This window comes from Oncorhynchus clarkii, chromosome 5, assembly GCF_045791955.1.
Source record: "Oncorhynchus clarkii lewisi isolate Uvic-CL-2024 chromosome 5, UVic_Ocla_1.0, whole genome shotgun sequence".
In the NCBI taxonomy this organism is placed as follows: domain Eukaryota; kingdom Metazoa; phylum Chordata; class Actinopteri; order Salmoniformes; family Salmonidae; genus Oncorhynchus; species Oncorhynchus clarkii.
Window position 1 is genome coordinate 55,496,043 of NC_092151.1, and position 20,794 is coordinate 55,516,836.

At 46.3% G+C, this 20,794-nt stretch overlaps 1 protein-coding gene across 1 annotated transcript in view; it reads right to left on the reverse strand.

Annotated features, from left to right (window-relative positions):
- Positions 1–1,882: 1,882 nt before the first annotated feature.
- The window catches only part of LOC139409024 (ephrin-A2-like), a 122,561-nt gene continuing 103,649 nt past the window's right edge, over positions 1,883–20,794 (reverse strand). The window contains exons 2-4 of the mRNA XM_071153666.1: positions 14,627–14,919; positions 9,838–9,903; positions 1,883–4,703 (exon numbers count right to left, since the gene is read on the reverse strand). Coding sequence (XP_071009767.1) covers positions 4,576–4,703; positions 9,838–9,903; positions 14,627–14,919 — 487 coding nt within the window. The 3' untranslated portion in view covers positions 1,883–4,575. The remainder of the gene's footprint in view (positions 4,704–9,837; positions 9,904–14,626; positions 14,920–20,794) is intronic.

Genomic DNA, 20,794 nt, shown 5'->3' on the forward strand with positions numbered 1-20,794 from the left:
CCTCAGCTATTGGCCGTTTGATTGTGGAAAGGTCAAGCAGTGCTTTGTGGCGGCATCTCACATGGGCCCGCTGTTTGCAAGACGGGAATGTAGGAGAGACACTTGAACCAAAAGAAAACAAAGATGAGGATCAATAGAGGACCAGAGGGAGAAGATGAGTCCAGGAGCAGAGGATAACTAATCAGTCTGTTTTTCTATTAAGAGTTCCCCATGGAACTTCAGACTCCTGTTGCTAAAGAGTGGCGACGCTACTTCATCTGGTAATTGGCCAAGAAGAGGAGGGGTATCTTTGGTCTTTTCCTTTACCACTTTCTCCAGGGTTTGCCAACTCATATCCTTCGCATGGTTAACGAAGTCCCGAAGAAAACAGATCAGTAAGTCATAAACAGACATTAGTAACATTAGCAATGTACTGTACCTGTGTTAGATGCGTCGACTGAAAACATGAGAAGGATATCTTATAATGGAGAACAGATGAGAGGCCCGTGAAACAGTTGTGCTAGCCCATTACCATTACTGCAATAACCAGAGACAGCAGAGGGCCATTGAGATTGCTCCATTAGCCCTTAAAAACGGGGTTAATATCATCCATCTGTGATTACAGTTGTGATTACAGGAGTTCCATCTGAAAGCTACAGACCCATGGGGCTGAATCCAAACTTGAACTTTGTGTTCGTAACTCAAACATTTGCGTGAGTCATAGGCGTGCATGTCTCGGGGACAGAGAAAAATCTAGGCCTCATGTAACGGTCATTATAGGAAATCATATTCTCACCGAACCCCGGATGAGATGTCTTCAATACGTCAACAGGTGGTCGGATGTGGCTGCATAAGGGGGAGTGATCCATTGGAGATGGTCAATGCAGATGTGACTGCCTGCGATGTATTGAAAGTACAAAGCACAGTATGCTTCAGCAAACAAATAGCAGAGAGAGACACCCAGCTGAATCTCCAACGGGGGATGGTGTGGTGGAAAAATAGAAAACAAGGGAAATGGTGGAGAGAAACCCATCCCAATGCACCCTCAATTATACCATCTCCTCTTTATCAGTCTCCCCAGGTTACCAGTTTTTGCCAGCATGAGGTACCTGCAGCATTCACTGCTATCAAACCCCATTTCCTGAACACGACTCCACCATCTTTTCTAACAACCCCCCCCCCCCCCCCCACATCTCTTCTGAAAGAACAGAAATGGTTCAGATCAACATGGAGGGAGGAACCAGTGCTGTGTATTTTAGGTTTTTAGGTATAATTAAGTATTGTGTCTCTGCTCGAATTTCATTTACTATTTTCTTGTATTATATTATTATTATTGCAATAGTTGTTATACTTTAAGGGAGCCTGTATCAAAACAGTAGAAACTTGTATCATTTGAGGGAACTGGTATCATGGCAAAGTATTGATCATTCTCTAATCCCCCCCTAGGCCTTTTTCATAATCCTCTGGGACATCTGATTTCATGAGATATAGAAAAGTTCTCTCTAGTTTCTTTTGTTGAGCGAGATGAGTCAATCTCACACCAGTCAGAGCAGCTCTTTGGGAAGTGGTGAGGTAGCGACACGATCGAGCGATAAGCTCATGGTTTTAAAGCCAAAATCAAAGAGGCCACTTTTAGTGGAAGCTTTATTTGTTGTGAAATTATCAAACACTGATTGATACATTTCTGAAATGATCTTCCCTCTGAACACTCACTAGAATTCAATCAGCACAGGTCTGAAAGTCTGTTCTTTGATTAAAATAGGTTTTATGCTAGGCATGCATCACAGGGAAGAGAATTGTCAGAAGTGGCAAATCCATCAAATTGATTACCTTTTAGAAAATCTTGAGGGACGATCCTTAGATTTGACCATGTTAAACCACCCCAGCTTTCTAACAAGTTCAATTTCTTAAATGCATGAACTGTTTTAATGTTGTTTTTTTTGACAAGCAACCATTAACAAAATGTACAAAAAACAAGAAATATTTTCAAAGAATATATGCAGACATCCTTTTAAACTACAAAACAGCTTATCAACATTAGACTGCAATTTACTTTAGGTAAAGATGCTCGAAACAGTGGCTGAGAGCTCATGTTTGATTGAAACAGCAGTTCTGAATACTCTGATGATGTATTCAGTCTGTAGCCTACAGTATAAACATGTCACACTGTAAACCAGAGCTATTTCCCCTACAGACAAAAAAAGCTTTATTTGTGTTTTTTCCATTTCCCCCCCCCATAACTTTCCTATGCCAAAACAAGAACATTTCATATGAAATCAAAACAGGTTTCATCCACATTTAAACCAACTAAAAAAGGAATTGATCTGATAACCACACCATGTTCTTCACCTTTAAAAATAATGATTACAGGACTACAAGTACCAGAATGCATTGTGATACAAGCAGGAAAACAACAACAACAATAGCAAATGGCTGACTTCTCTAGACTTGTTTGACTGCAGAGACTGTCCCATCATCGATCTAGTAATTCAAGGGTCTACATTATAATTTCATATCACATATGAATAATTTCTGCTGCTTTTTTGAAAAGTAAAGTAAAAAATAACATGGAATAAAGTAAAATATAAAAGTTGTATTTAGCGAACTTTTTTTAAATGGTTGTTTATTTCTGAGTTCCTGTGGATGTTGTAGGCCAGCTCTCTGTGTAACGTCATGATCATGAGGAGCGTTCTATCACAAAGCCACAAAATGATCCTCATACATACACTTCGGTCCCCGTCTTTTCTTCTCATTTCTTTCTTTCTTCTTCATGAAACAGAAGAGTCCATTTTGTGAGCGAAAGTGCTACTGAGATTCCAAACTCCTAGTATTTTGGGGGCCATCCATCTCCCCATTGCTGTCCATGGAGGCCCCGGTCCCTTAGGTTGCACAGTGCATGGGGAGTTCACATTGTCCATTATCTCAATCTCCGGGAAAAGTCCCAGCGGCCCACAGCCGTAGTAGTGGGACTGAGACAAGGGGACCTGACATAGCAATGGGCATGTGTCACACGGCAAAAAACGTCACGCGGTGAAAACTCACATTCAGAACATGAGAGAGACAGAGAGAAGGGGGCTAGAGAAGAAAACGTGGGAGAATGAGAGGAGGGAAGGATGGGGAAACAAAAAGCAAAACCTGAAATTCACAAAACACTTCACCACTACAGGATGTCCCACTTCTACTCAGCACCGCAGCTTGAGACGGAGACTCGTTTTGAAATCAGCACCAGTGGAAAAAAGGCAATTTTTTAAACGGTTCATTTGTTTGTTTTCTTAAGGAACATTCTTTTTTTTTTTTTAAATCTACACTGCCCTGTCCGTAAGCAGGTTAGCGCTTTTCGCCATTAATCTTGTTCTTGAGGCAGCTCTGCAGAGTGGACACTAGCTGGCACAGCCACAAAGTCATAAAATAAGATTTTAAACCTAACTCTAACCTTACCCACACTGCTAACACTAATCCCTAACCCTAACTTTAAACTGCATTTTAGTTTGAATTTGTACAATATAGCCAATTTTGACTTTGCAGCTGGCCTATCTAAGAGGACATCGCTCAGTTCTGCCACCAGGACAAGACTCATGGCAAACGTCAACCTACTGTCCGTGATAGGACCCCCATGGCATGATTCGGAGGGTCTACACAGAGCTCTATGGCTGCTTACGACCTCGTTGGATAGCCACAGCGCCGCCATCCCACACCCTGCCCCCCCCCCCCCCCTCGTATAAAATTTCAACAAGTGTCTTTGGCAGATTTACAGAAAAGGTCCTTATCTACTCTGGATTGCTACTGCTAGAAATTGCCAGGATATTAGAGACTGGTCAGAGACACACGAGAAGAGAGGAAAGAAGAGAAGAAGAGAGATAGAGAGAGAAAGAAAGACGGTTCAGCTGTGATCTATCGCTGCAGGAGTCAAAGAAAGATACTACGATATAATACACTGTAACAGAATGAACATGTACAGGTGGGACACTATTGGGCATTATCAAAGCACAAAGACTCATAGAGAAACGCAAACAGTCCGAAGATGAACACGAGAGGGTCCTTAAGTGGAGAAGACGTCGCTGTCGACGACAACGATCACTGTCGATCCATCGGCAATCAAGAAAGGGTGGGAGAGGAGTTCGTCCTCCTTTTAGTTCATTTCAAACCCACCCCCTCCACTTCCTGCACATCCCAGCGCTCCTCGGTAGCTGGGAGGCTGTTTTTGTAAGGTCTTTAAGGGACTCCTTCCTGGTCCCAGGAATACTCCCTTTAATCGCCCACTGGACTTGAGCTGTGTGCTGAGGGTCAGAGGCCAGTGGTCATGAAGCAGGGGTTCCGCTGAGGAGTTGGAGGGAGGAGGGTTCTGGGTGGGTGGGGGAGGGAGGGAGGGAGGGGCAGTATGAGTTTACGGTGTCCAGGTGGTGCCTGTCGAGAGGTGGAGGAGAGTGGACCGGTATGGGAGAAGGAGAGGACGGGAAATGGGGAGGAGTCGTGTCACTTTCTCCCTTTATAGGGGGTCAGAGGTGGCAGATTTGAGGGGAAGTCGATTGGGGCTGGGGTTGGAGGGATTGTGGTGGGGGGCTGTTTAATGGGGGTACGGCCTGCGGGCCCAGGATGCTATGAGCAGGAAAGGAGTAGCGTGAGTAGCATTGCTAGCATAAGGGAGAGGCAAGGGGCGGCCATGCAACAGCCACCGGTGCTGTCGTCTGTCAGGAAGGGCTCCGGGGACTCATACACCGAGTCATCTGATAGAGAAAGAGAGAGAGAGAGAGAGAGAGAGAGAGAGAGAGAGAGAGAGAGAGAGAGAGAGAGAGAGAGAGAGAGAGAGAGAGAGAGAGAGAGAGAGAGAGAGAGAGAGAGAGAGAGAGAGAGAGAGAGAGAGAGAGAGAGAGAGTGGTTATGCTTCAAACAGGTTCCATTCTAATACAGTCAAATCCTTGTGCAGTTTCAATCTGGCTGTCTCTGGGCTGTGTCAAATCGCTGGGAAAAAGCATACATTGATGCCTTTTGGTTATTTTCTTCCCTGTGACCCAGATATGCTCTGTCAATAGTCATACATACAACTGTAATGTTGTTTACACCTCTCACGTTGACTGTCATCTCCACAGTTGGCATGCAGGAGCAGAGTGAGACGCTCTACATGTTGTTGACAGGTCTCCGTTGGGAGCCTCGTCTTGAAGACACGAGTCACACTGATGGAGATACAGCCAATCAAACAACGCGTGGGGCCTAAACACTGCTTTGGCATATGGTGCACATTTTAGGACATCTGAGGTCGAGGCTTGACAATGGAGAGTTGACTCAAGGAGAGTTGAGGCGTGAGGCTGACAGTGTCCTTAAATGTACTACGTACAGGCGTATGAAACGTGAGCTACAACACCTCGGCTCTCTCTCCCTTGAGCAGGTCTATTTAACATGACTTTAATAGCTTTCTGATTTTGGATTTCCTGACTAAATATTAAAGAGTAGGCTGTTTCCATTCCGCCTAAATACATTAAAAAGGGGGGTTTCTGGGGGAAAAAAACAAGGTTAACCCCCATCTCCCAAACAAGATTAGGGATTTTACCCTCTCAGAGCAGATGGAAAATAAACAGTCACATACCAGACTTAGGGAGAAGAATTATGGTAATGGTTTGGGCCGAGGCTGGCGTGAGGCTAGGCCAGGTTGTTTCGGATAATAAAGGCCTTAAACAGACAGGTCCCCGCATTCTCCGCCATACTGCAATTGTAAATATGCACATATATATTTCACAATCTCCAATCCGCACAGGATCTGTTCAGGCCTATGGAAATGCAATTCCCAACTTCCGAGCGAATCCACACCCGAAATCCACCCGTAAATCCTGATTTAACCATAGTATCAATTAAATGCATTTCTCCTCGAGATATTCAAATTGTGAGAGTGGTGCATATTATTTGTGCAGACAAGCTTTTGTTTTAAGAAAGAGCCGGAGCTTGCGTGTGCAATCCTCAGTCATAGCATCAAATGGCTTTCAGGGATACTGTTAGTGTAGATCAGGGGCATAGGTATGGGTGGGCCTGGGTGGACGAAGGCCCCCAGCTGGGGAGCTAGGCCCTGCCAGGCCCATCCAATCATTGGCCCATCCAAATTCCTGCAGGCCCAACCACCAATTCATTTCTGGTTACGCCCCTGGTGAATATACTGTAAATGGACTTGTGGGATCGCTAACTGTCGAGGGTTACGTGAACATTTGTTGATGTCTAACGTCCGTGATCTGACGGGTGACTGAACAGTCGTTTCAAAAACGACTAAGAGAAACAAATCAGTTCATTTGACTGTGAAACACGCTGGTAAATAAAAGCAAAAGCAAAATAGCAATCAATCATCAGCCATTGTTTGGTTACAAACTACAGTATTCTTTGTCGTTTTTGAAAAGTGTACTATTATAAATGTTGAGGTAACTGGATTGTGCCTATAGCATTAATATTAACTATGACTTTTACTTACCATATACAATTTAATTCCATTTGTTCAAACAATATATCTTAATTATACTATACTGCACAGGGAGGGAAAAAGTAGGCCAAAATGCTGTCATGCTAATATGCCATAGCACCGAAGGAAACTGACAATTGAAACACTCCGTAATAGACAAACTGTATGACTTTCAATTTACATATAATTGTTTTAACTGCCCTGTGAAATTGATCATCTCTAACATGTTTATTCACAATTATACAGAGATAATGGAATAGCACACCCAGTCGGGTTAAATTCCAAATGAAAATCACCAAACTAGAGCTCAGGGATATTACTGCAAATAACACCGTTCCAAATATTGACACAGTAGTCTGAGCTGTGAAGGGAGTTTAATACCTTTCATTCTCCATAGGCTTTGTACAAATAGCTTGAAACGAATGAATGCCTTCTGTGAGCCGAAAGAACGTACATCTTGCAAGCGGACCCCTCTTTCTTTGGGCTCTAACTGGCCATGTCTCTGCCGCCTTTAAAAAGCAACTTGATAAACAAACAGTTGGTAAAGAAACCTCTCCATTCAAACCTCGACAACAATACTTATGGAAAGGCATAGGTCCACAACAGTGTATGAGCCCGGGAAAAATGCTGTACCTTTTGTGGGTGCTTCATAATTCCTCCGTAATGACCCGGATGGTTTTGCAACATAGGAACATTTTTACGTGTATAACGCTACAGTGCAACCTGCGGAGCTCTACTACATTAAGTTGTCGTTTTAAAAGAGCACCGGAGAACGTCACCTCGCACATAAAGCTGGTCTGAGGTTAAGTCAACTTTAAACCCCATTTTTAAATGGCTTATACCTGCTACGCTGCCTGCTGCTGCTGTGACTTGTAAAACCCGAAAACAGATCCCTATGGGATGCCACAGCATCAAGCTTCGGACGAATGATGACTAGGCGGATGTCAGCGTTTGGATTGTTATCTTGACCTTGTCAGATGAATTATGTCCACCAGACTGTGCCCAGAGGGCAGCAGCATGTACCTCTGACTGCAGTGTGTGTGTGTGTGTGTGCGCAGTGTGCAGTGTGCGTGTGTGTGTGTGTGTGTGTGTGTGTGTGTGTGTGTGTGTGTGTGTGTGTGTGCGTGTGTGTGCGTGTGTGTGCATGTGTTTCAGTCCTAGTGGCTTAACTGGGATCCTAAGCAGTTCTGAACAGGGGTCTGGATGATAGTGTGCTGAGCAAAGACAGAGACGGCGAAGGTTTACCCTCATCAATCAAGAAGCAGAGGGCTTTGCAGGTTAGGCTCCGACCACCCTCAGTGGGGTCACTAACAACCAGATTTATCCAGTTTTCAGGGGAAATGGAAGAGAGCCTGTGACGCGACTTCCTCTTTTGAACGTAAACAAGGCGACACCATCTTAACTCCTCCTCCACACTTACTGGATTGGCTGAAGAGTGCAGAAGAGAACCCCCGACAGTTTTTTCTCTCCTGTCAGGACCAGAATGTCCCGCTTTGTTGTATTTTTTTACGCCTGCTACTTTAGGTTCTGTTTGTCTACCTTCCCTGGGTTAATATGGGCTCAGAATGAGAGATTTGTGGGACTACTGAGAAAAATTGCATGAAAGTTTACACATTTTATAACGTAACGTAGCCGCCAGCTGCCCAGTGACACGGGCCTACCAGACGAGCTAAATGACTTCTGTGCGTGCTTCGAGGCAAGCAACACTGAAGCATGCATGAAAGCACCAGCTGTTCCCGGACGACTGTGCGATCACACACTCAGTAGCCGATGTGAGTAAGACCTTTAAACAGGTTAACATTCACAAGGCCGCAGGACCAGACAGATTACCTGGACAGGTACTCCGAGCATGCGCTGACTATCTGGCAAGTGTCATTACTGACATTTTCAACCTGTCCCTGACCGAGTCTGTAATACCAACATGTTTCAAGTAGACCATCATCTGCCACTCTGATCCTCAACACAGGGCCCATCAGGGGTGCGTGCTCAGTCCCCTCCTATACTCCCTGTTCACCCATGACTGCATGGCCAAGCATGACTTCAACACATGAAGTTATTAAGTTTGCTGATGACACAACAGTGGTAGGCCTGATCACCGACAACGATGAGACAGCTTATAGGGAGGAGGTCAGAGACCTGGCAGTGTGGTGCAAGGACAACAACCTCTCCCTCAACGTGATCAAGACAAAGGATATGATTGTGGACTACAGGAAGAGGAGGGCCGAGCACGCCCCCATTCTCATCGACGGGGCTGTAGTGAGCAAGTTGAGAGCTTCAAGTTCCTTGGTGTCCACATCACCAATGAACTGTCATGGTCCAAACACACAAAGATAGTCGTGAAGAGGGCACGACAACGCCTATTCCCCCTCAGGAGACTGAAAAGATTTGGCATGGGTCCTCAGATCCTCAAAAAGTTCTACAGCTGCACCATCGAGAGCATCCTGACTTTTTACACTGCTGCTACTCTCTTTTTATAATCTATGCATAGTCACTTTAACTCTACCTACATGTATATATTTAGCTCAGTTACCTCGACTAACCTGTGCCCCCGCACCCCTGTATATAGCCTCGTTACTGTTATTTTACTGTTGCTCTTTAATTATCTGTTTTTTTTAATGTATTTTTATTGTTTACCTCAGTTTTTTTAGTAAAGACTTTTTTTGTTGTAAAGATTTTTACTCAAAACTACATTGTTAGTTAAGGGCTTGTAAGTAAGCACTTCATTGTGAGGTCTACCTACACCTGTTGTATTCGGCGCAGGTGACAAATACAATCGGATTGGATTTGATTGAAAAGAAACACCTACAACTAAACACCCCGCATTCTGGTCAACAATCCAGTAAATGTGGAGGAGGATTATAAAATGGGGGTGGTCGCCTCGTTAATATTCCAGATGGAAACAACCGTGCCATAGCTAGCTGCTCGCCGGATATTAACTAACGTCACCAGGGGGCTGTAGACAGCGAGGTGCACGTACCAAAAGTTGCGTCACAGGAGCTCCTCTTTTTCGCCTGATTGGCTGATTTGAACTGGTGCACATTTCATAGTGGAGTGCTCTCCAAGTGCTCGGAGAGTGTTGTAGGAAAACTGAACTAAGACAATTGCCTTGCCTGTTTGGTAAAACTTTGAACCATCGGTGTGATAAATGAACCCTTCTATTTATTTGTAGACATTAATACTTGTGGATGCCCATAGAACAATTTAATGAACGAGATGGGTGTGATGGAGAGCTCTACAATCTCATATAATATGTTACTGCCTCGTTTGCTGACTAGGCCCATTGTTAACGCGGCAAAGTTATCAGCAAAGTTAGAAATGTAAGGTTTTTTATTCTGAAGGAAGGCTAGTGTTACCAAACTTGAGTGTAAGCAATTTCACACGACATTCCCTGAAGACTGGATAGAGAGAAAAAAAATACTCACTTGTGGGCTTGACATAGACTTTCAACTTCAAGCAGGGTTTACCGACAAGGTTAGGGTGTGGAGACGCTGGAACGAGAGAGAGAGAGAGAGAGATAGAGAGAGAAAGAAAGAAAGAGAGAACGAGAAATACACACAAGCACATGTTTGTTAATGAATAACACATTCAGCAGCATTTTTCTTGTCAGATCTCAGAGAAAATAGCTCAAATTACACTGGCTGGGACAGATGGTACGTATGTTCCATTAGAGGGCTATAACTGAAATGTCCCACCCTCAATGGGCCGATATTTCACAGAGGTGATCCATCAGGCACTCATTTCAGTCAACTTTCAATCTCCCCGCAAAAAAATGCATCCAACCCTATTTTAAAAGCAACCCAGCTGAGGGCCAGGGTGCAATTGTGGATGATAGCCTGTGCAAATCGGTGGCCATCTTGGTAGAAGAATTTGGGGGCCAGAAGTCAAGTTTGTCACACCTGAGGAGTTTTTGACCCGTCTTCTTGTGTGACCCTGTCTCTCTGACATTGCCACCAGAGTTGGAACTCGGAAGGCCTCAGTGACCAGGTGCTGTGTGTGCAGAGACGTTAGCGTGGCTCGCTAATCCTTTAGCAGGCTGTTACTGTGAATGGGAGTGCTAAAGAACAAAACTCCACTACTCCACGATCCAAGTGTCTAAGTGTACTCACACAACATATGGCTCAGTGAGGGAAAACAACAACTCCATGCAACCACTGATATGCTAATAGCATCACTGGAAAGAACCAGTGAGAGAAGCAGAAAGAGACTTTGGGCGTAGTGCTGCATTCTTAATTAACCTTGAAAATGCATTTTTTTCTGTCAAAAGTGTAGTCTTTTGTGACCAAAATTGAAAACAGTACTTTCCTAATTTAACCATGGCAAATTATGTTTCATTTTGTCTCTCAGGAATCCAAAAAAAAGAACACCGATTTTTGTTGCCATTAAAAACAAATATCAGGCACCAAAATGGCCACTCTCCTGCAACAGCATTTTTGGTAATTGGTCTTTTAAAATGGCTCCGTATTTGGTGGGGTAAATGCCCGGAATGCTGCACATAGATTATAGTCTAGACAGAATAACATGAAGCCAACTAAAGACACACAAACAACACACTGACATAGCACACATCCACAAAACACATACAGTGCATAAATGCAAAGGCATCTGTCACTTATTCCTCTCTCTAAACATTATTATTCTAACCTAACTTGAGACTTCCATTTAAATGTGTGTCTATGTGCGTGTTTCTAGTTGGGGTGTGGGGTGTGTGTGTGTGTTTTCTTTGGGTTTGCGTTTGAGTGTGTGTATTTGGTATTTGCACGAGTGCACATGGGGGGGGGGGGGCATTGTTATTGGTGGTGGCAGTGACTGAGCAGTCACAACTCTGTGTGTGTGTGTGTGTGTGTGTGTGTGTGTGTGTGTGTGTGTGTGTGTGTGTGTGTGTGCGTATGGAGATGCAGAAGCATAGAATTCTCCAAAACCACTGCCTGATAGGGCTCTGTGCCACCACTAACCCATCACGTCTGGGAGTTGGGGGTAGGGAGGTCACATTAGGGGTGATGGACGTGCCCCTTTGTTCACAGATAACCAAACTAAGCCCCCTTTTACCCCGGTAACTCCCCACACCCGACTTCTCAAGCATCCCCCTTTGCCCTAACACTCCAGGGGCCATGACAGCTACAATATTGGTAGTAGCCAAATCATTTTCTAAGGGAGGGGAGAGAAAAAAGGAGTGCTGAATGGCGGGGCAAACTGCTTCCCAGCCTCGGCTGCTGTTGGGGACAAAGGGCCACACAATGCGGGGCCTGGCTAGGAGCTACGGGGCGGAGTACATTAAAAACAGCTCAGGACGGGGAAGAATCGTCAGACACTGAATGCTAACTTTGAACTGGCTTTTCTTTTTGTTGCCAGTCCTCTGTCTCCCCTCCACTCCTCCATTCCAGGAGTGACAACATCCCGCAGAGTATAATAAGTCGAGGGACGCCCCACTGGTTAGGAGGGGGGATGTTTAGACATTGTAGCACCCCCCCCCCCTTCCACTCTTTTCCCTCAGCCTAAATACCTTTCCATCACCCAGAGGATAATAAGCATTGAAATATATACCATATGTTGGAGGGGCGGCATCCATACACATTGCAGTGAGTGACGGGCCAGGGGGGCTGGGTTGAGGTATAGAGCCGCCCTATATGTGGTCCCCGGCCCTGATCTTGTCACTCAGGGATGCTGTCGAAATACTGTCACAACTGGTCCCTGCGAGTTATGGATTTATAGTCTGGCAGGCTACAGTACTGTACACACACTCCCACTTCTTAGAAATGTCGTCATGAATAGCTTTATAAAAACTTTTTTTTTTTAATATTTGAAATATATAAAGTAAAAAATATACAATACCATATTGTACAGTTTGGGTGTATCATATCATAGTGGCAAATGAAAATAATTATACTCTTATAACGCAGAATTTCTTGTCTTTGTGATTTAAGTTGGGCATTACCAACAACAGATGGCAGTGAACAGCTAGAAATGATGAGCTGCTGAGTAGCACTGTGCTTTAAAATGATTCTGATCTCTCCTCATCTCCCTTCACATCACACACGAGTCATGTGCTGTGTGCCGAATCAATCTTAGAAGTGCTGTCTGTCGTGTGCCTGTCTTTCTAGCCGTTCGGTCCGCCACAGGATTTAGCATCACAAGGCGGTGTCATGTCACCTTTTCTCCTGTGGGCTAAGTGGCATCCCCCTAGCAACACAAGGGCACACACAGAGAGAATTAGAGCAACCCAGTTCTTGAGTTTTATTAATATAACATGAAAAGTCCTCATCTTACACCCAACCCTGAAATTCACTATATTTTTTTTAGGTTCTAAAGTTTTTCCTCTTTTGGAAAAACCAAGGGAAAAGATGAACTAGAAGGAGAGAGAGGGGGCACAGACAGAGGGGAGGGGAGAAAACAAAACAAAAAAGGAACAGAAATTGCCTCATTAATGCATCCGGCATGCCGCTCTGAGCCTTTTCCCTGCCTGTGCCCAGCAGGGGGCCTTTTCATCAGACCAAAGGACACCTTTCACAGGGCCATTAGCAAAACGGGGACAGACGCACCCTGGCAAACCCACGCCTGTCCTGTCATGCTCATGGACACACCGCACCGGGAATGGACCACGGAGGGGGGGGGGGGCGGCTCCGACGGAGGGGAAACGGGAAGCGGCGTGCGCGCCGCGACCTTGAAAGTGAAGTGGGCGTGGAGCGTCCAGTAGGCAAGGTGTCATGCCTGTCTGGAGAGCACGCCACCCTGGCCGCTTTCAACCCACCGCACCACTAATGGCTTTCAGCGCCTCACGTCCAAAAAATGGTAATGACCACGGTCCGGAGCCAGAAGGACACAATTACCCCCATCAAGTTCCCTCGGCTAAATATGATTTGACCAATCAGCATAATTTGAGGCGTTCCGCATGAGGGCGCCGCTAACTGGTCTTGCACCGATCTCACCCTGTGAAGCTAAGCACCCAGCTAATAGCTCGCTTGCCATTTGACAAATTGACATTTTCATCAAGGGGTGGAAGGAGATGGGATGCGCCAGGGTGCCACACAAAAGGATGTCAGGTCAGACAAAAAACACGCGGACGGACAAGTCAACCGGAAGCCGGAGATAAACGATTTGTCCGGGGCTCCCCTCTGGTTTGGCTGCTGAATGTTGTGATTGGTAACAGTGCGCCTGTTTAGTTACAGGCTATGGCTTTAGTTCACGGTCCGTGGTTTACCTGGAATTTACATTGTAACAGCACAACGACATCGCTTTTGCCTCAATAACTATCTTTTTGTTTTCATTCAATCAATTAGCGCAAGGAACCATACATTGGAACCATCTGGTTCACGATTATATTGAATTACTTCAAATAAATACCAGTTAACAATTATCTAGTAAATACAAGGACATGTGGGTTTGAACAGCACGTTCCTGGTTGGTTCCTAGCCCTGGCACCCATCCATGGCAGAAAAATGACACCACAACGCAAAGCCTATTAATTAAACCCCTGCCACTATTGTGGCTTCCTCCACCGCTTCCCACCAAATTGGATCAAATCATCCTTCAAACAACCAAAAAAACGAACATGTACAACCCAAATGACATTCCCTGATATTCCCTGATATTCCCTGATATCCATCAACTAAAGAGCGATGGGTTGACAGCGCTGAATATTCTTGATGGGTCACAACTGTGTCTGTTTTGTGTGGTCAGTGGGGGGGTCCAAAGTCATTTCTACTTGCATATTTTATTTCTCTACCTTACTTGGGGACATAACCAGTGTGGGGGGTGAATAAAAGAGTGTCACAATATGGGGTCTGATTAAGATTTCTATTGGCTGAAGTTAATCCTTCACCAGAAGCCTGACTGGTCCTGACTTGAATGCAGCCAATAGCTAATAGCCAATTAGATCCATGTTACTAGGCCATGTGACCCATCGGCTAAGAAGCAAGGTTCTTCATAATCCTGGTGCTAAGGACCAGTACACAGGGGTGCAAATTTTTTGTTCCAGTCAAGCACTTACAGACCAGACTCTCCTAATCAACTGATCATCAAGTCCTTGATCAGCCAAAGAAGGTGTGTCCGTGCCGGGCAATCAGTTCTACCTGAAACCTCAAATAGCATGTATCTGTAAGGCAGCTGTCTGTGTGTGTGTGTGTGTGTGTGTGTGTGTGTGTGTGTGTGTGTGTGTGTGTGTGTGTGTGTGTGTGTGTGTGTGACATTCGTCCATGTGACAACTTTTCCACTTACAGATATAGTAATACTCGTGACCCGGCCGGAACTCGAAGCCTAGTGAGAAGGGGGTGAAGAGCTGGAACTTCTCGGAGAACTTGAGCGGTCCGTTGGGGCTCTGTGGCCGGTTGCACTCCCAGCGCTTGAAGCCCTTCATGCGGTGGTCGCAGGTGGTGTAGCCGTCGTAGTTGACCATGAAGAGGATGTAACGCTCCATGCGCTCCAGGGGGAGCGGGTCCTCGTAGTGGGGGCAGTAGATGTCCAGGTAGTCATTGATGGCCACCTCCACGGTGTACTCCCCATGGAGAAACCTGCGGATGAGACAGGACAAGTATGGTGTGTCTGAGGAGAAATTACCACGACAGATAAGAAATAGAATGGCATTTCGCTGACACTTTTTATCCAAAGCAACTCAAAACAGACTTGGATCTACAATAGACCTGGAACCCAAAACATCTCCACAACGAACAGCAATGGCGATCGTTTGCGTCCAACTTGTGCAGCGGATACAGACAGCTGAAGATAACTCAACATGATGCTACTATTCTATATGGATGAAGGCGCTAGGCGAGGAGGACGAGGAAGAGAAGGAGAACGGGAGCAGGAGGGGAAGAGGGCCTGGAGATTGACAGGGGTTTACAGAGTGAGGCCGGCTTCATTAAGCTCTTTCACAGGGCCCTGTCTCTCGCCCAGCTCTGGCTAAATGACTTTGCCGCTCTGGGCAATTTCGATACAAATTGAGCACCTGCACGGTGCCACAGATCTGACCCTTTAATAGCGAAATTCCAGAGAGTGGCGCCGTGTGCGAGTTTACAGGGGGCTATATCGCCAACCCTGCCATAGCTATTAACTGAAACGCAAGGGCTCAAATCACGGCCCAGAAGATGATTGTGTGGTTCCATCTCCACTCGCTCCATGTCACAGTCCTCTGTCTGGCTCAATCCCATTCCAAATATCCACCCTCCACTTGGATTTTCCCTGGCCGTTTTACAGCTGCAGCTTAAGTGACAAGACGTGTGCCCCCCCCCCCCCCGCTGGAACCGGATTTGATCTCTTCCACTCTGAAGAGCATAAGGGGAATGTGATTTGACGGGCTTTCTGACTGAGGAGGTCTAAAAATGCTTTGATGCCTCCTGCCTCTGTTGACACACCTGCCCCTAGACCTAACGCAGTTAATGCTGAGACCATAACCTAATGCCTATTCTAAATCGCCATGAACAAATCATAGATAATCACAAATTCAATGGTTTTACAGATGGTTTACAGATAGGAACCGTTTCTTTAAGTGTGAAATCTGGTCTTGGTGTGTGCACTACATAATTGCGGGCCGTTGTGTTTCGTAATTAGCCACACATAACTCTTGACGCCAATATGAGAGGTTTGACACACTGACCACAAATTCACAGGCTGACCCCCGAATAGGTCACCCCCAAACAGTCCCCCTTGGACGGCGCGTCACTTCTCCCTCGACTGTCCTTATCAGTCGCGCCATGAGTGAGATCCTCAAAGAGGCCCGTAATCCTTCACAGGGCTCTGGTGGGAAGGCCATTTTGCGTCTTGTTGCGATAAACCATAGCACAAACACCAGCCATGTTGGTGGAAGCCCGCCAGATCGACTGTAGCTCATTGGCTCAGCGTAGGAAAGCACGGGGCAGAGGGAGCCAGGATGGGGGTGCGAGGTTATGAAGGGGGAGTGGTGGGTTCAGGCAGACCTGGCATCAGATGACAGCTAATCTGGGGGGGGGGGGGGGGGGGTGGAATAAGTGTCAGAAGGGCCCGGGTCCACATCCAGCTGCAGTGTAAGGATCTTCTCCCCCCCCCCCCCCCCCCCCCCACCCCCCACCCACCCCACCTGCCCCCGCCCTCTGCTGCCCCCCTGCCCCCAGTCGCTTATCGCACCAGACCAGAGATCAACCCCCTTCCCTTCTCTCTGTTTGAGCTTGCCCGGGCTCTCTTTCCCGCATACCCCTTCCCTTCTCTCTATGTGAGCTTGCCCGGGCTCTCTTTCCCACATACCCCTTCCCTTCTTTCTGTGTGAGCTTGCCCGGGCTCTCTTTCCCGCATACCCCTTCCCTTCTCTCTGTTTGAGCTTGCCCGGGCTCTCTTTCCCGCATACCCCTTCCCTTCTCTCTGTTTGAGCTTGCCCGGGCTCTCTTTCCCGCATACCCCTTCCCTTCTCTCTGTGTGAGCTTGCCCGGGCTCTCTTTCCCGCATACCCCTTTGTTCTCCGGTCATCATATCAACACCCCCGATGAAACAGGCATGCATTTTGTGAACACAAGTCACCCTCCCGCTTCTCCACAACAGCCTCTCCTCTCCTCATTTCCTAACTTCTTGGCTCCTCTATTCACCCATCTTTCCCTCTCCTACTCCCCCCCCATCTGCCACAGAAAAATAGTGAATCTAAAAGAATTAAGTCGGCGCAGCCCTCACATCTGATGTAATCTCCGAGCGGAGAGAGCATTGAGAGACTTCATCCAGTCTTGACGAGGTCCATCTTCAATTATGGACTGCCAGAGCTTATGTTAGTGTGTGTGTGTGTGTCTGAGCGGCCGAGGAAACAGGGGGACAGGGTGGGGCGCTCCACCTACTACTCCTCTTCCTTCATCTCACTGCATTACTTTTTTTTTAGGGGGGATATCGAAAAGTGCACGGGTTGCACTTCTGTATTACTCCCCTCGGCCAATCAGGCGGCGGTATCCTCACGTGTAACTACGCGGTAACTACGCAGGGAATGTAATAATCCTCCTAAGGCCACGCTGCGGATGTAAACCTGTGGTCTATTAGATGTAATTCTCTTTCCACAAAACATGTATTGGGGGGTGTCTTAAATGGATACCGCCTATCGTCTCTGCATATTTTCTTTCTGTTTTCCCTGAGTGCATGCGGCCATCGCCATCTCGCTTTCAGGATCCAAATAGTGCATTATGTCTCGATAGATCAATACCATCCCCCTGCCTTCTCCCTTCTCTTCCTCTCCCTCACTTCCCGTCGTTCCAGCACCATTGCCAGTCATTAAGGGCCAGTGGAGGCAAATCGAGGGAAGGGTTTGATGCTGCAGTGCTCAGTCTTTGATTGAGCTCCGTGACGTGTTAGTGGAAATGACCTCGTTAGGCAGTCAGGTGGGAGGTGTGGAAGAACATCAGGACAGATCCAAATATCAATAGCAAGGCAGCCAGGGGTGTGTGATGTGATGTGTGTGTGTGTGTGTGTGTGTGTGTGTGTGTGTGGATGTAAGGGAGAGCTAATGCATGCAAGCTATTTGTGGTCTTGCAATCAATCACGGCAGTCTTGGCCCGCCCCTCTCCAACTGTCACCTACATGTGGTGATTGGTGGGTCTGGGGGGGAGACAGATTCCACCCTGATGGTTGGCTATGACAGCCTCTAAACATACGCTAGCGCCTGGCCCGGCCTCTTCCCTTCCACACACCAAAAGCATTCTTGCCACATTCTCACTACCCTCAAATCCAACGTGGGCAAGCAAGCCACATGCATGGCGGACATTTTGTAGACCGCCCGGACCATTCCTCGGAGACCAGAAACACATGGTGGTGATTGATCAATTTAGCTTTCAAACTCCGAAAAAAACAGAGGGGACTTTGAAAGTTCCTGGACTTTGAAAGCTTCCAGAGAGTTTCATAGTCTTCGCAATCTGTCTGTCCACCCACAACCCCCTGCGGGAGCTTAATTAATCAGGCCCGATGTTTATAAGTGCATTATAAAGTGTTTATAGCTGGGTGATTTAGGAGGGCCGAACTTTGAAACCGGTCGGGGTTTCTTACGTGACCACTTCTTCTCTGATTTACTGTCTTGTCAGGCTTGGCAAGGCCCCGGCAATGTGGTTTAACTCGGCCCCACTTTATGACTTCATGGGCTAAATGTTTGTCCGTAACGTTGTCTGCTTTTGAGGCCCTGCATACAGGAAGAAGCCATCAGCAAAGGGAAGATGTCAAAACCAACCAAGGACATCTGACGGGACAGAATGGGTCATTTGGAACGCTAGTCTTAGTTCCTAAGTCTTCACGGGGTGCAAAAAGAGGATGCTGTTGTCTACACGTCAATCAAATGTAGTTAAAAAGAAACTTTCACTGGTATGCAAATTGGGGCGCCATACTTTCATTGTTTAGTGATTATAGTTCATGCTTGAAAGGGATTAAAGACACAGACGACATAAAAAAAAAATGGTAATTGTGAATTTCAAACCATCTTAGAAGATACTGTACGCTGCTGACTTTAAAGCTGAACATGTTATGACAACTTTGTGACCAAATTCTTTCAAGCTTACAGCAGCATCACCCATGGAAGATGTGACCAATCATATCAGACCTTCCTGGTCAACTGGACCAATGAGGTGAAGGGAGTGGAGAGAATGAGAGAGAAAGAGAGAGAGAGGGTACAGTACAGAACAGATCTTTCCCCTTCCAGTATTCCTTTCCCCTCTCTCTCTCTCTTTCTCTCTGCAGGCCAGTTCACCTCACCCGGCTAAAAGAAAAAACGTGTTCTCCGTGCCACCTGCTCGACCCGCCGACAGAAAACTCCAGCTGTGTGTGTGTGTGTGTGTGTGTTTGTAGGGGGGACATTATTCTTCAGTTTCAGCCCAGAGTACCCGCCTACAGCCACATTTCATGCCCTTAATGCCTGCACCAATATGTATGGAATCTTAAGCCTGACGCTTGCTAAGGAATTGAGCCCTAGCGTTGATTTGTTTGTAGCACTTGTCTTGGAATTCAAGGATCAACAGAAAAACCCAGACCCTGTTAGTTTACATTGCGTAGATTTTGGCTATCGGGACACGTAGTCTGGAGGTTGCCAGGACTGGTATCCTAGACGGCCGCCATTTCATTATTGACACACACCCAAAGCAAACAGGGGAATTTACTCTGCAATTAACAATGACCTGGGCAAGTTGACTTAATACAAACAAATGGACTTAATAACTTGACATTGTTCCTGGACCCCAGGAAGAGTAGCTGCTGCCTTGGCAACAGCTAATGGGGATCCATAAAAAATACAAAACTACAAACACTTCAAACCCATTTTTCATCTGCACGTAATCTGATTACTTTGGAGTCTTGGTCTAAGGCCTAGCTGGCCTGGCCACAGCAACTTCCAATCTAGGATCTCGCTTTATAGTATCCTCACTTGTTTTCTGGAGTGAGTCCAACGCAAGCAAGCATGTTAAAATCAGCGATTTTGGTGGAGAGTTTTGGTGGTGGTGGTGGTGGTGGGGGGGTAGGGAGAGAGACAGGAGAGACAGGAGAGGAGCGGGTGCTGCGCTAGGCGGTGGTTGAGAATGGCCCTTTGTGCTCTCACTGAGGCCTGTCTGGAAGCCATTTCCGCGTTTTAGTCCTCCGGTCCGGCCTGCATCTGGAGCCCACCTCTCGCCATGTGGAACGTGTTTATTGTTCTTTGTGTCAGGCAGACGCACAGACAGCCCTCCGCTCTCTACTCTCTCTCCCTCTCCCTCCCTTCATCTCTCTGTAATTTCTGCTGTTATTTCAACTCGGCATCCAGCAATTTTCCTATCGAGGCGTTTACACAAACTTAACCTCCAGTTGATTTTCGGCCAACGCCGAGGAACAAGCGCCGCGGCAAAACAAAAACAAACATAAGAGGGAGAAGATTTTGGGGGAGGTGAGGACCCCTCGGGCAGACACGATGTGTGTGTGCAGTGGGAGATGAAAGAGATTGAGGTCTCTGTTTAAAGTTATTTTATTTCGCTCTCTCTCTTTCTCTGTGATGTTAAATTTTAGCTGGACAAGCATCGAGGTGTGTGTGTGTATACACTTTCGAGGTCGACCGATTCATCGGAATGGGCGATTAATTATTTTTGGACCTCGATTCTGCAGATTTTTTTAAATTAAATTTGTACACCTTTATTTAACTAGGCAAGTCAGTTAAAGAACACATTCTTATTTTCAATGACGTCCTAGGAACGGTGGGTTAACTGCCTTGTTCAGGGGCAGAACGACAGATTTTTACCTTGTCAGCTCAGGGATTCAATCTTGCAACCTTACGGTTAACTAGTCCAACGCTCTTCCTAGGCCGTCATTGAAAATAAGAATTTGTTCTTAACTGACTTGCCTAGTTAAATAAAGGTACAAATAAAAGATTGTCCGATTATTCGGTATCAGCCTTTTTTTGTCCTCCAATAATCGGTATCGGCGTTGAAAACGTTTGCGTGT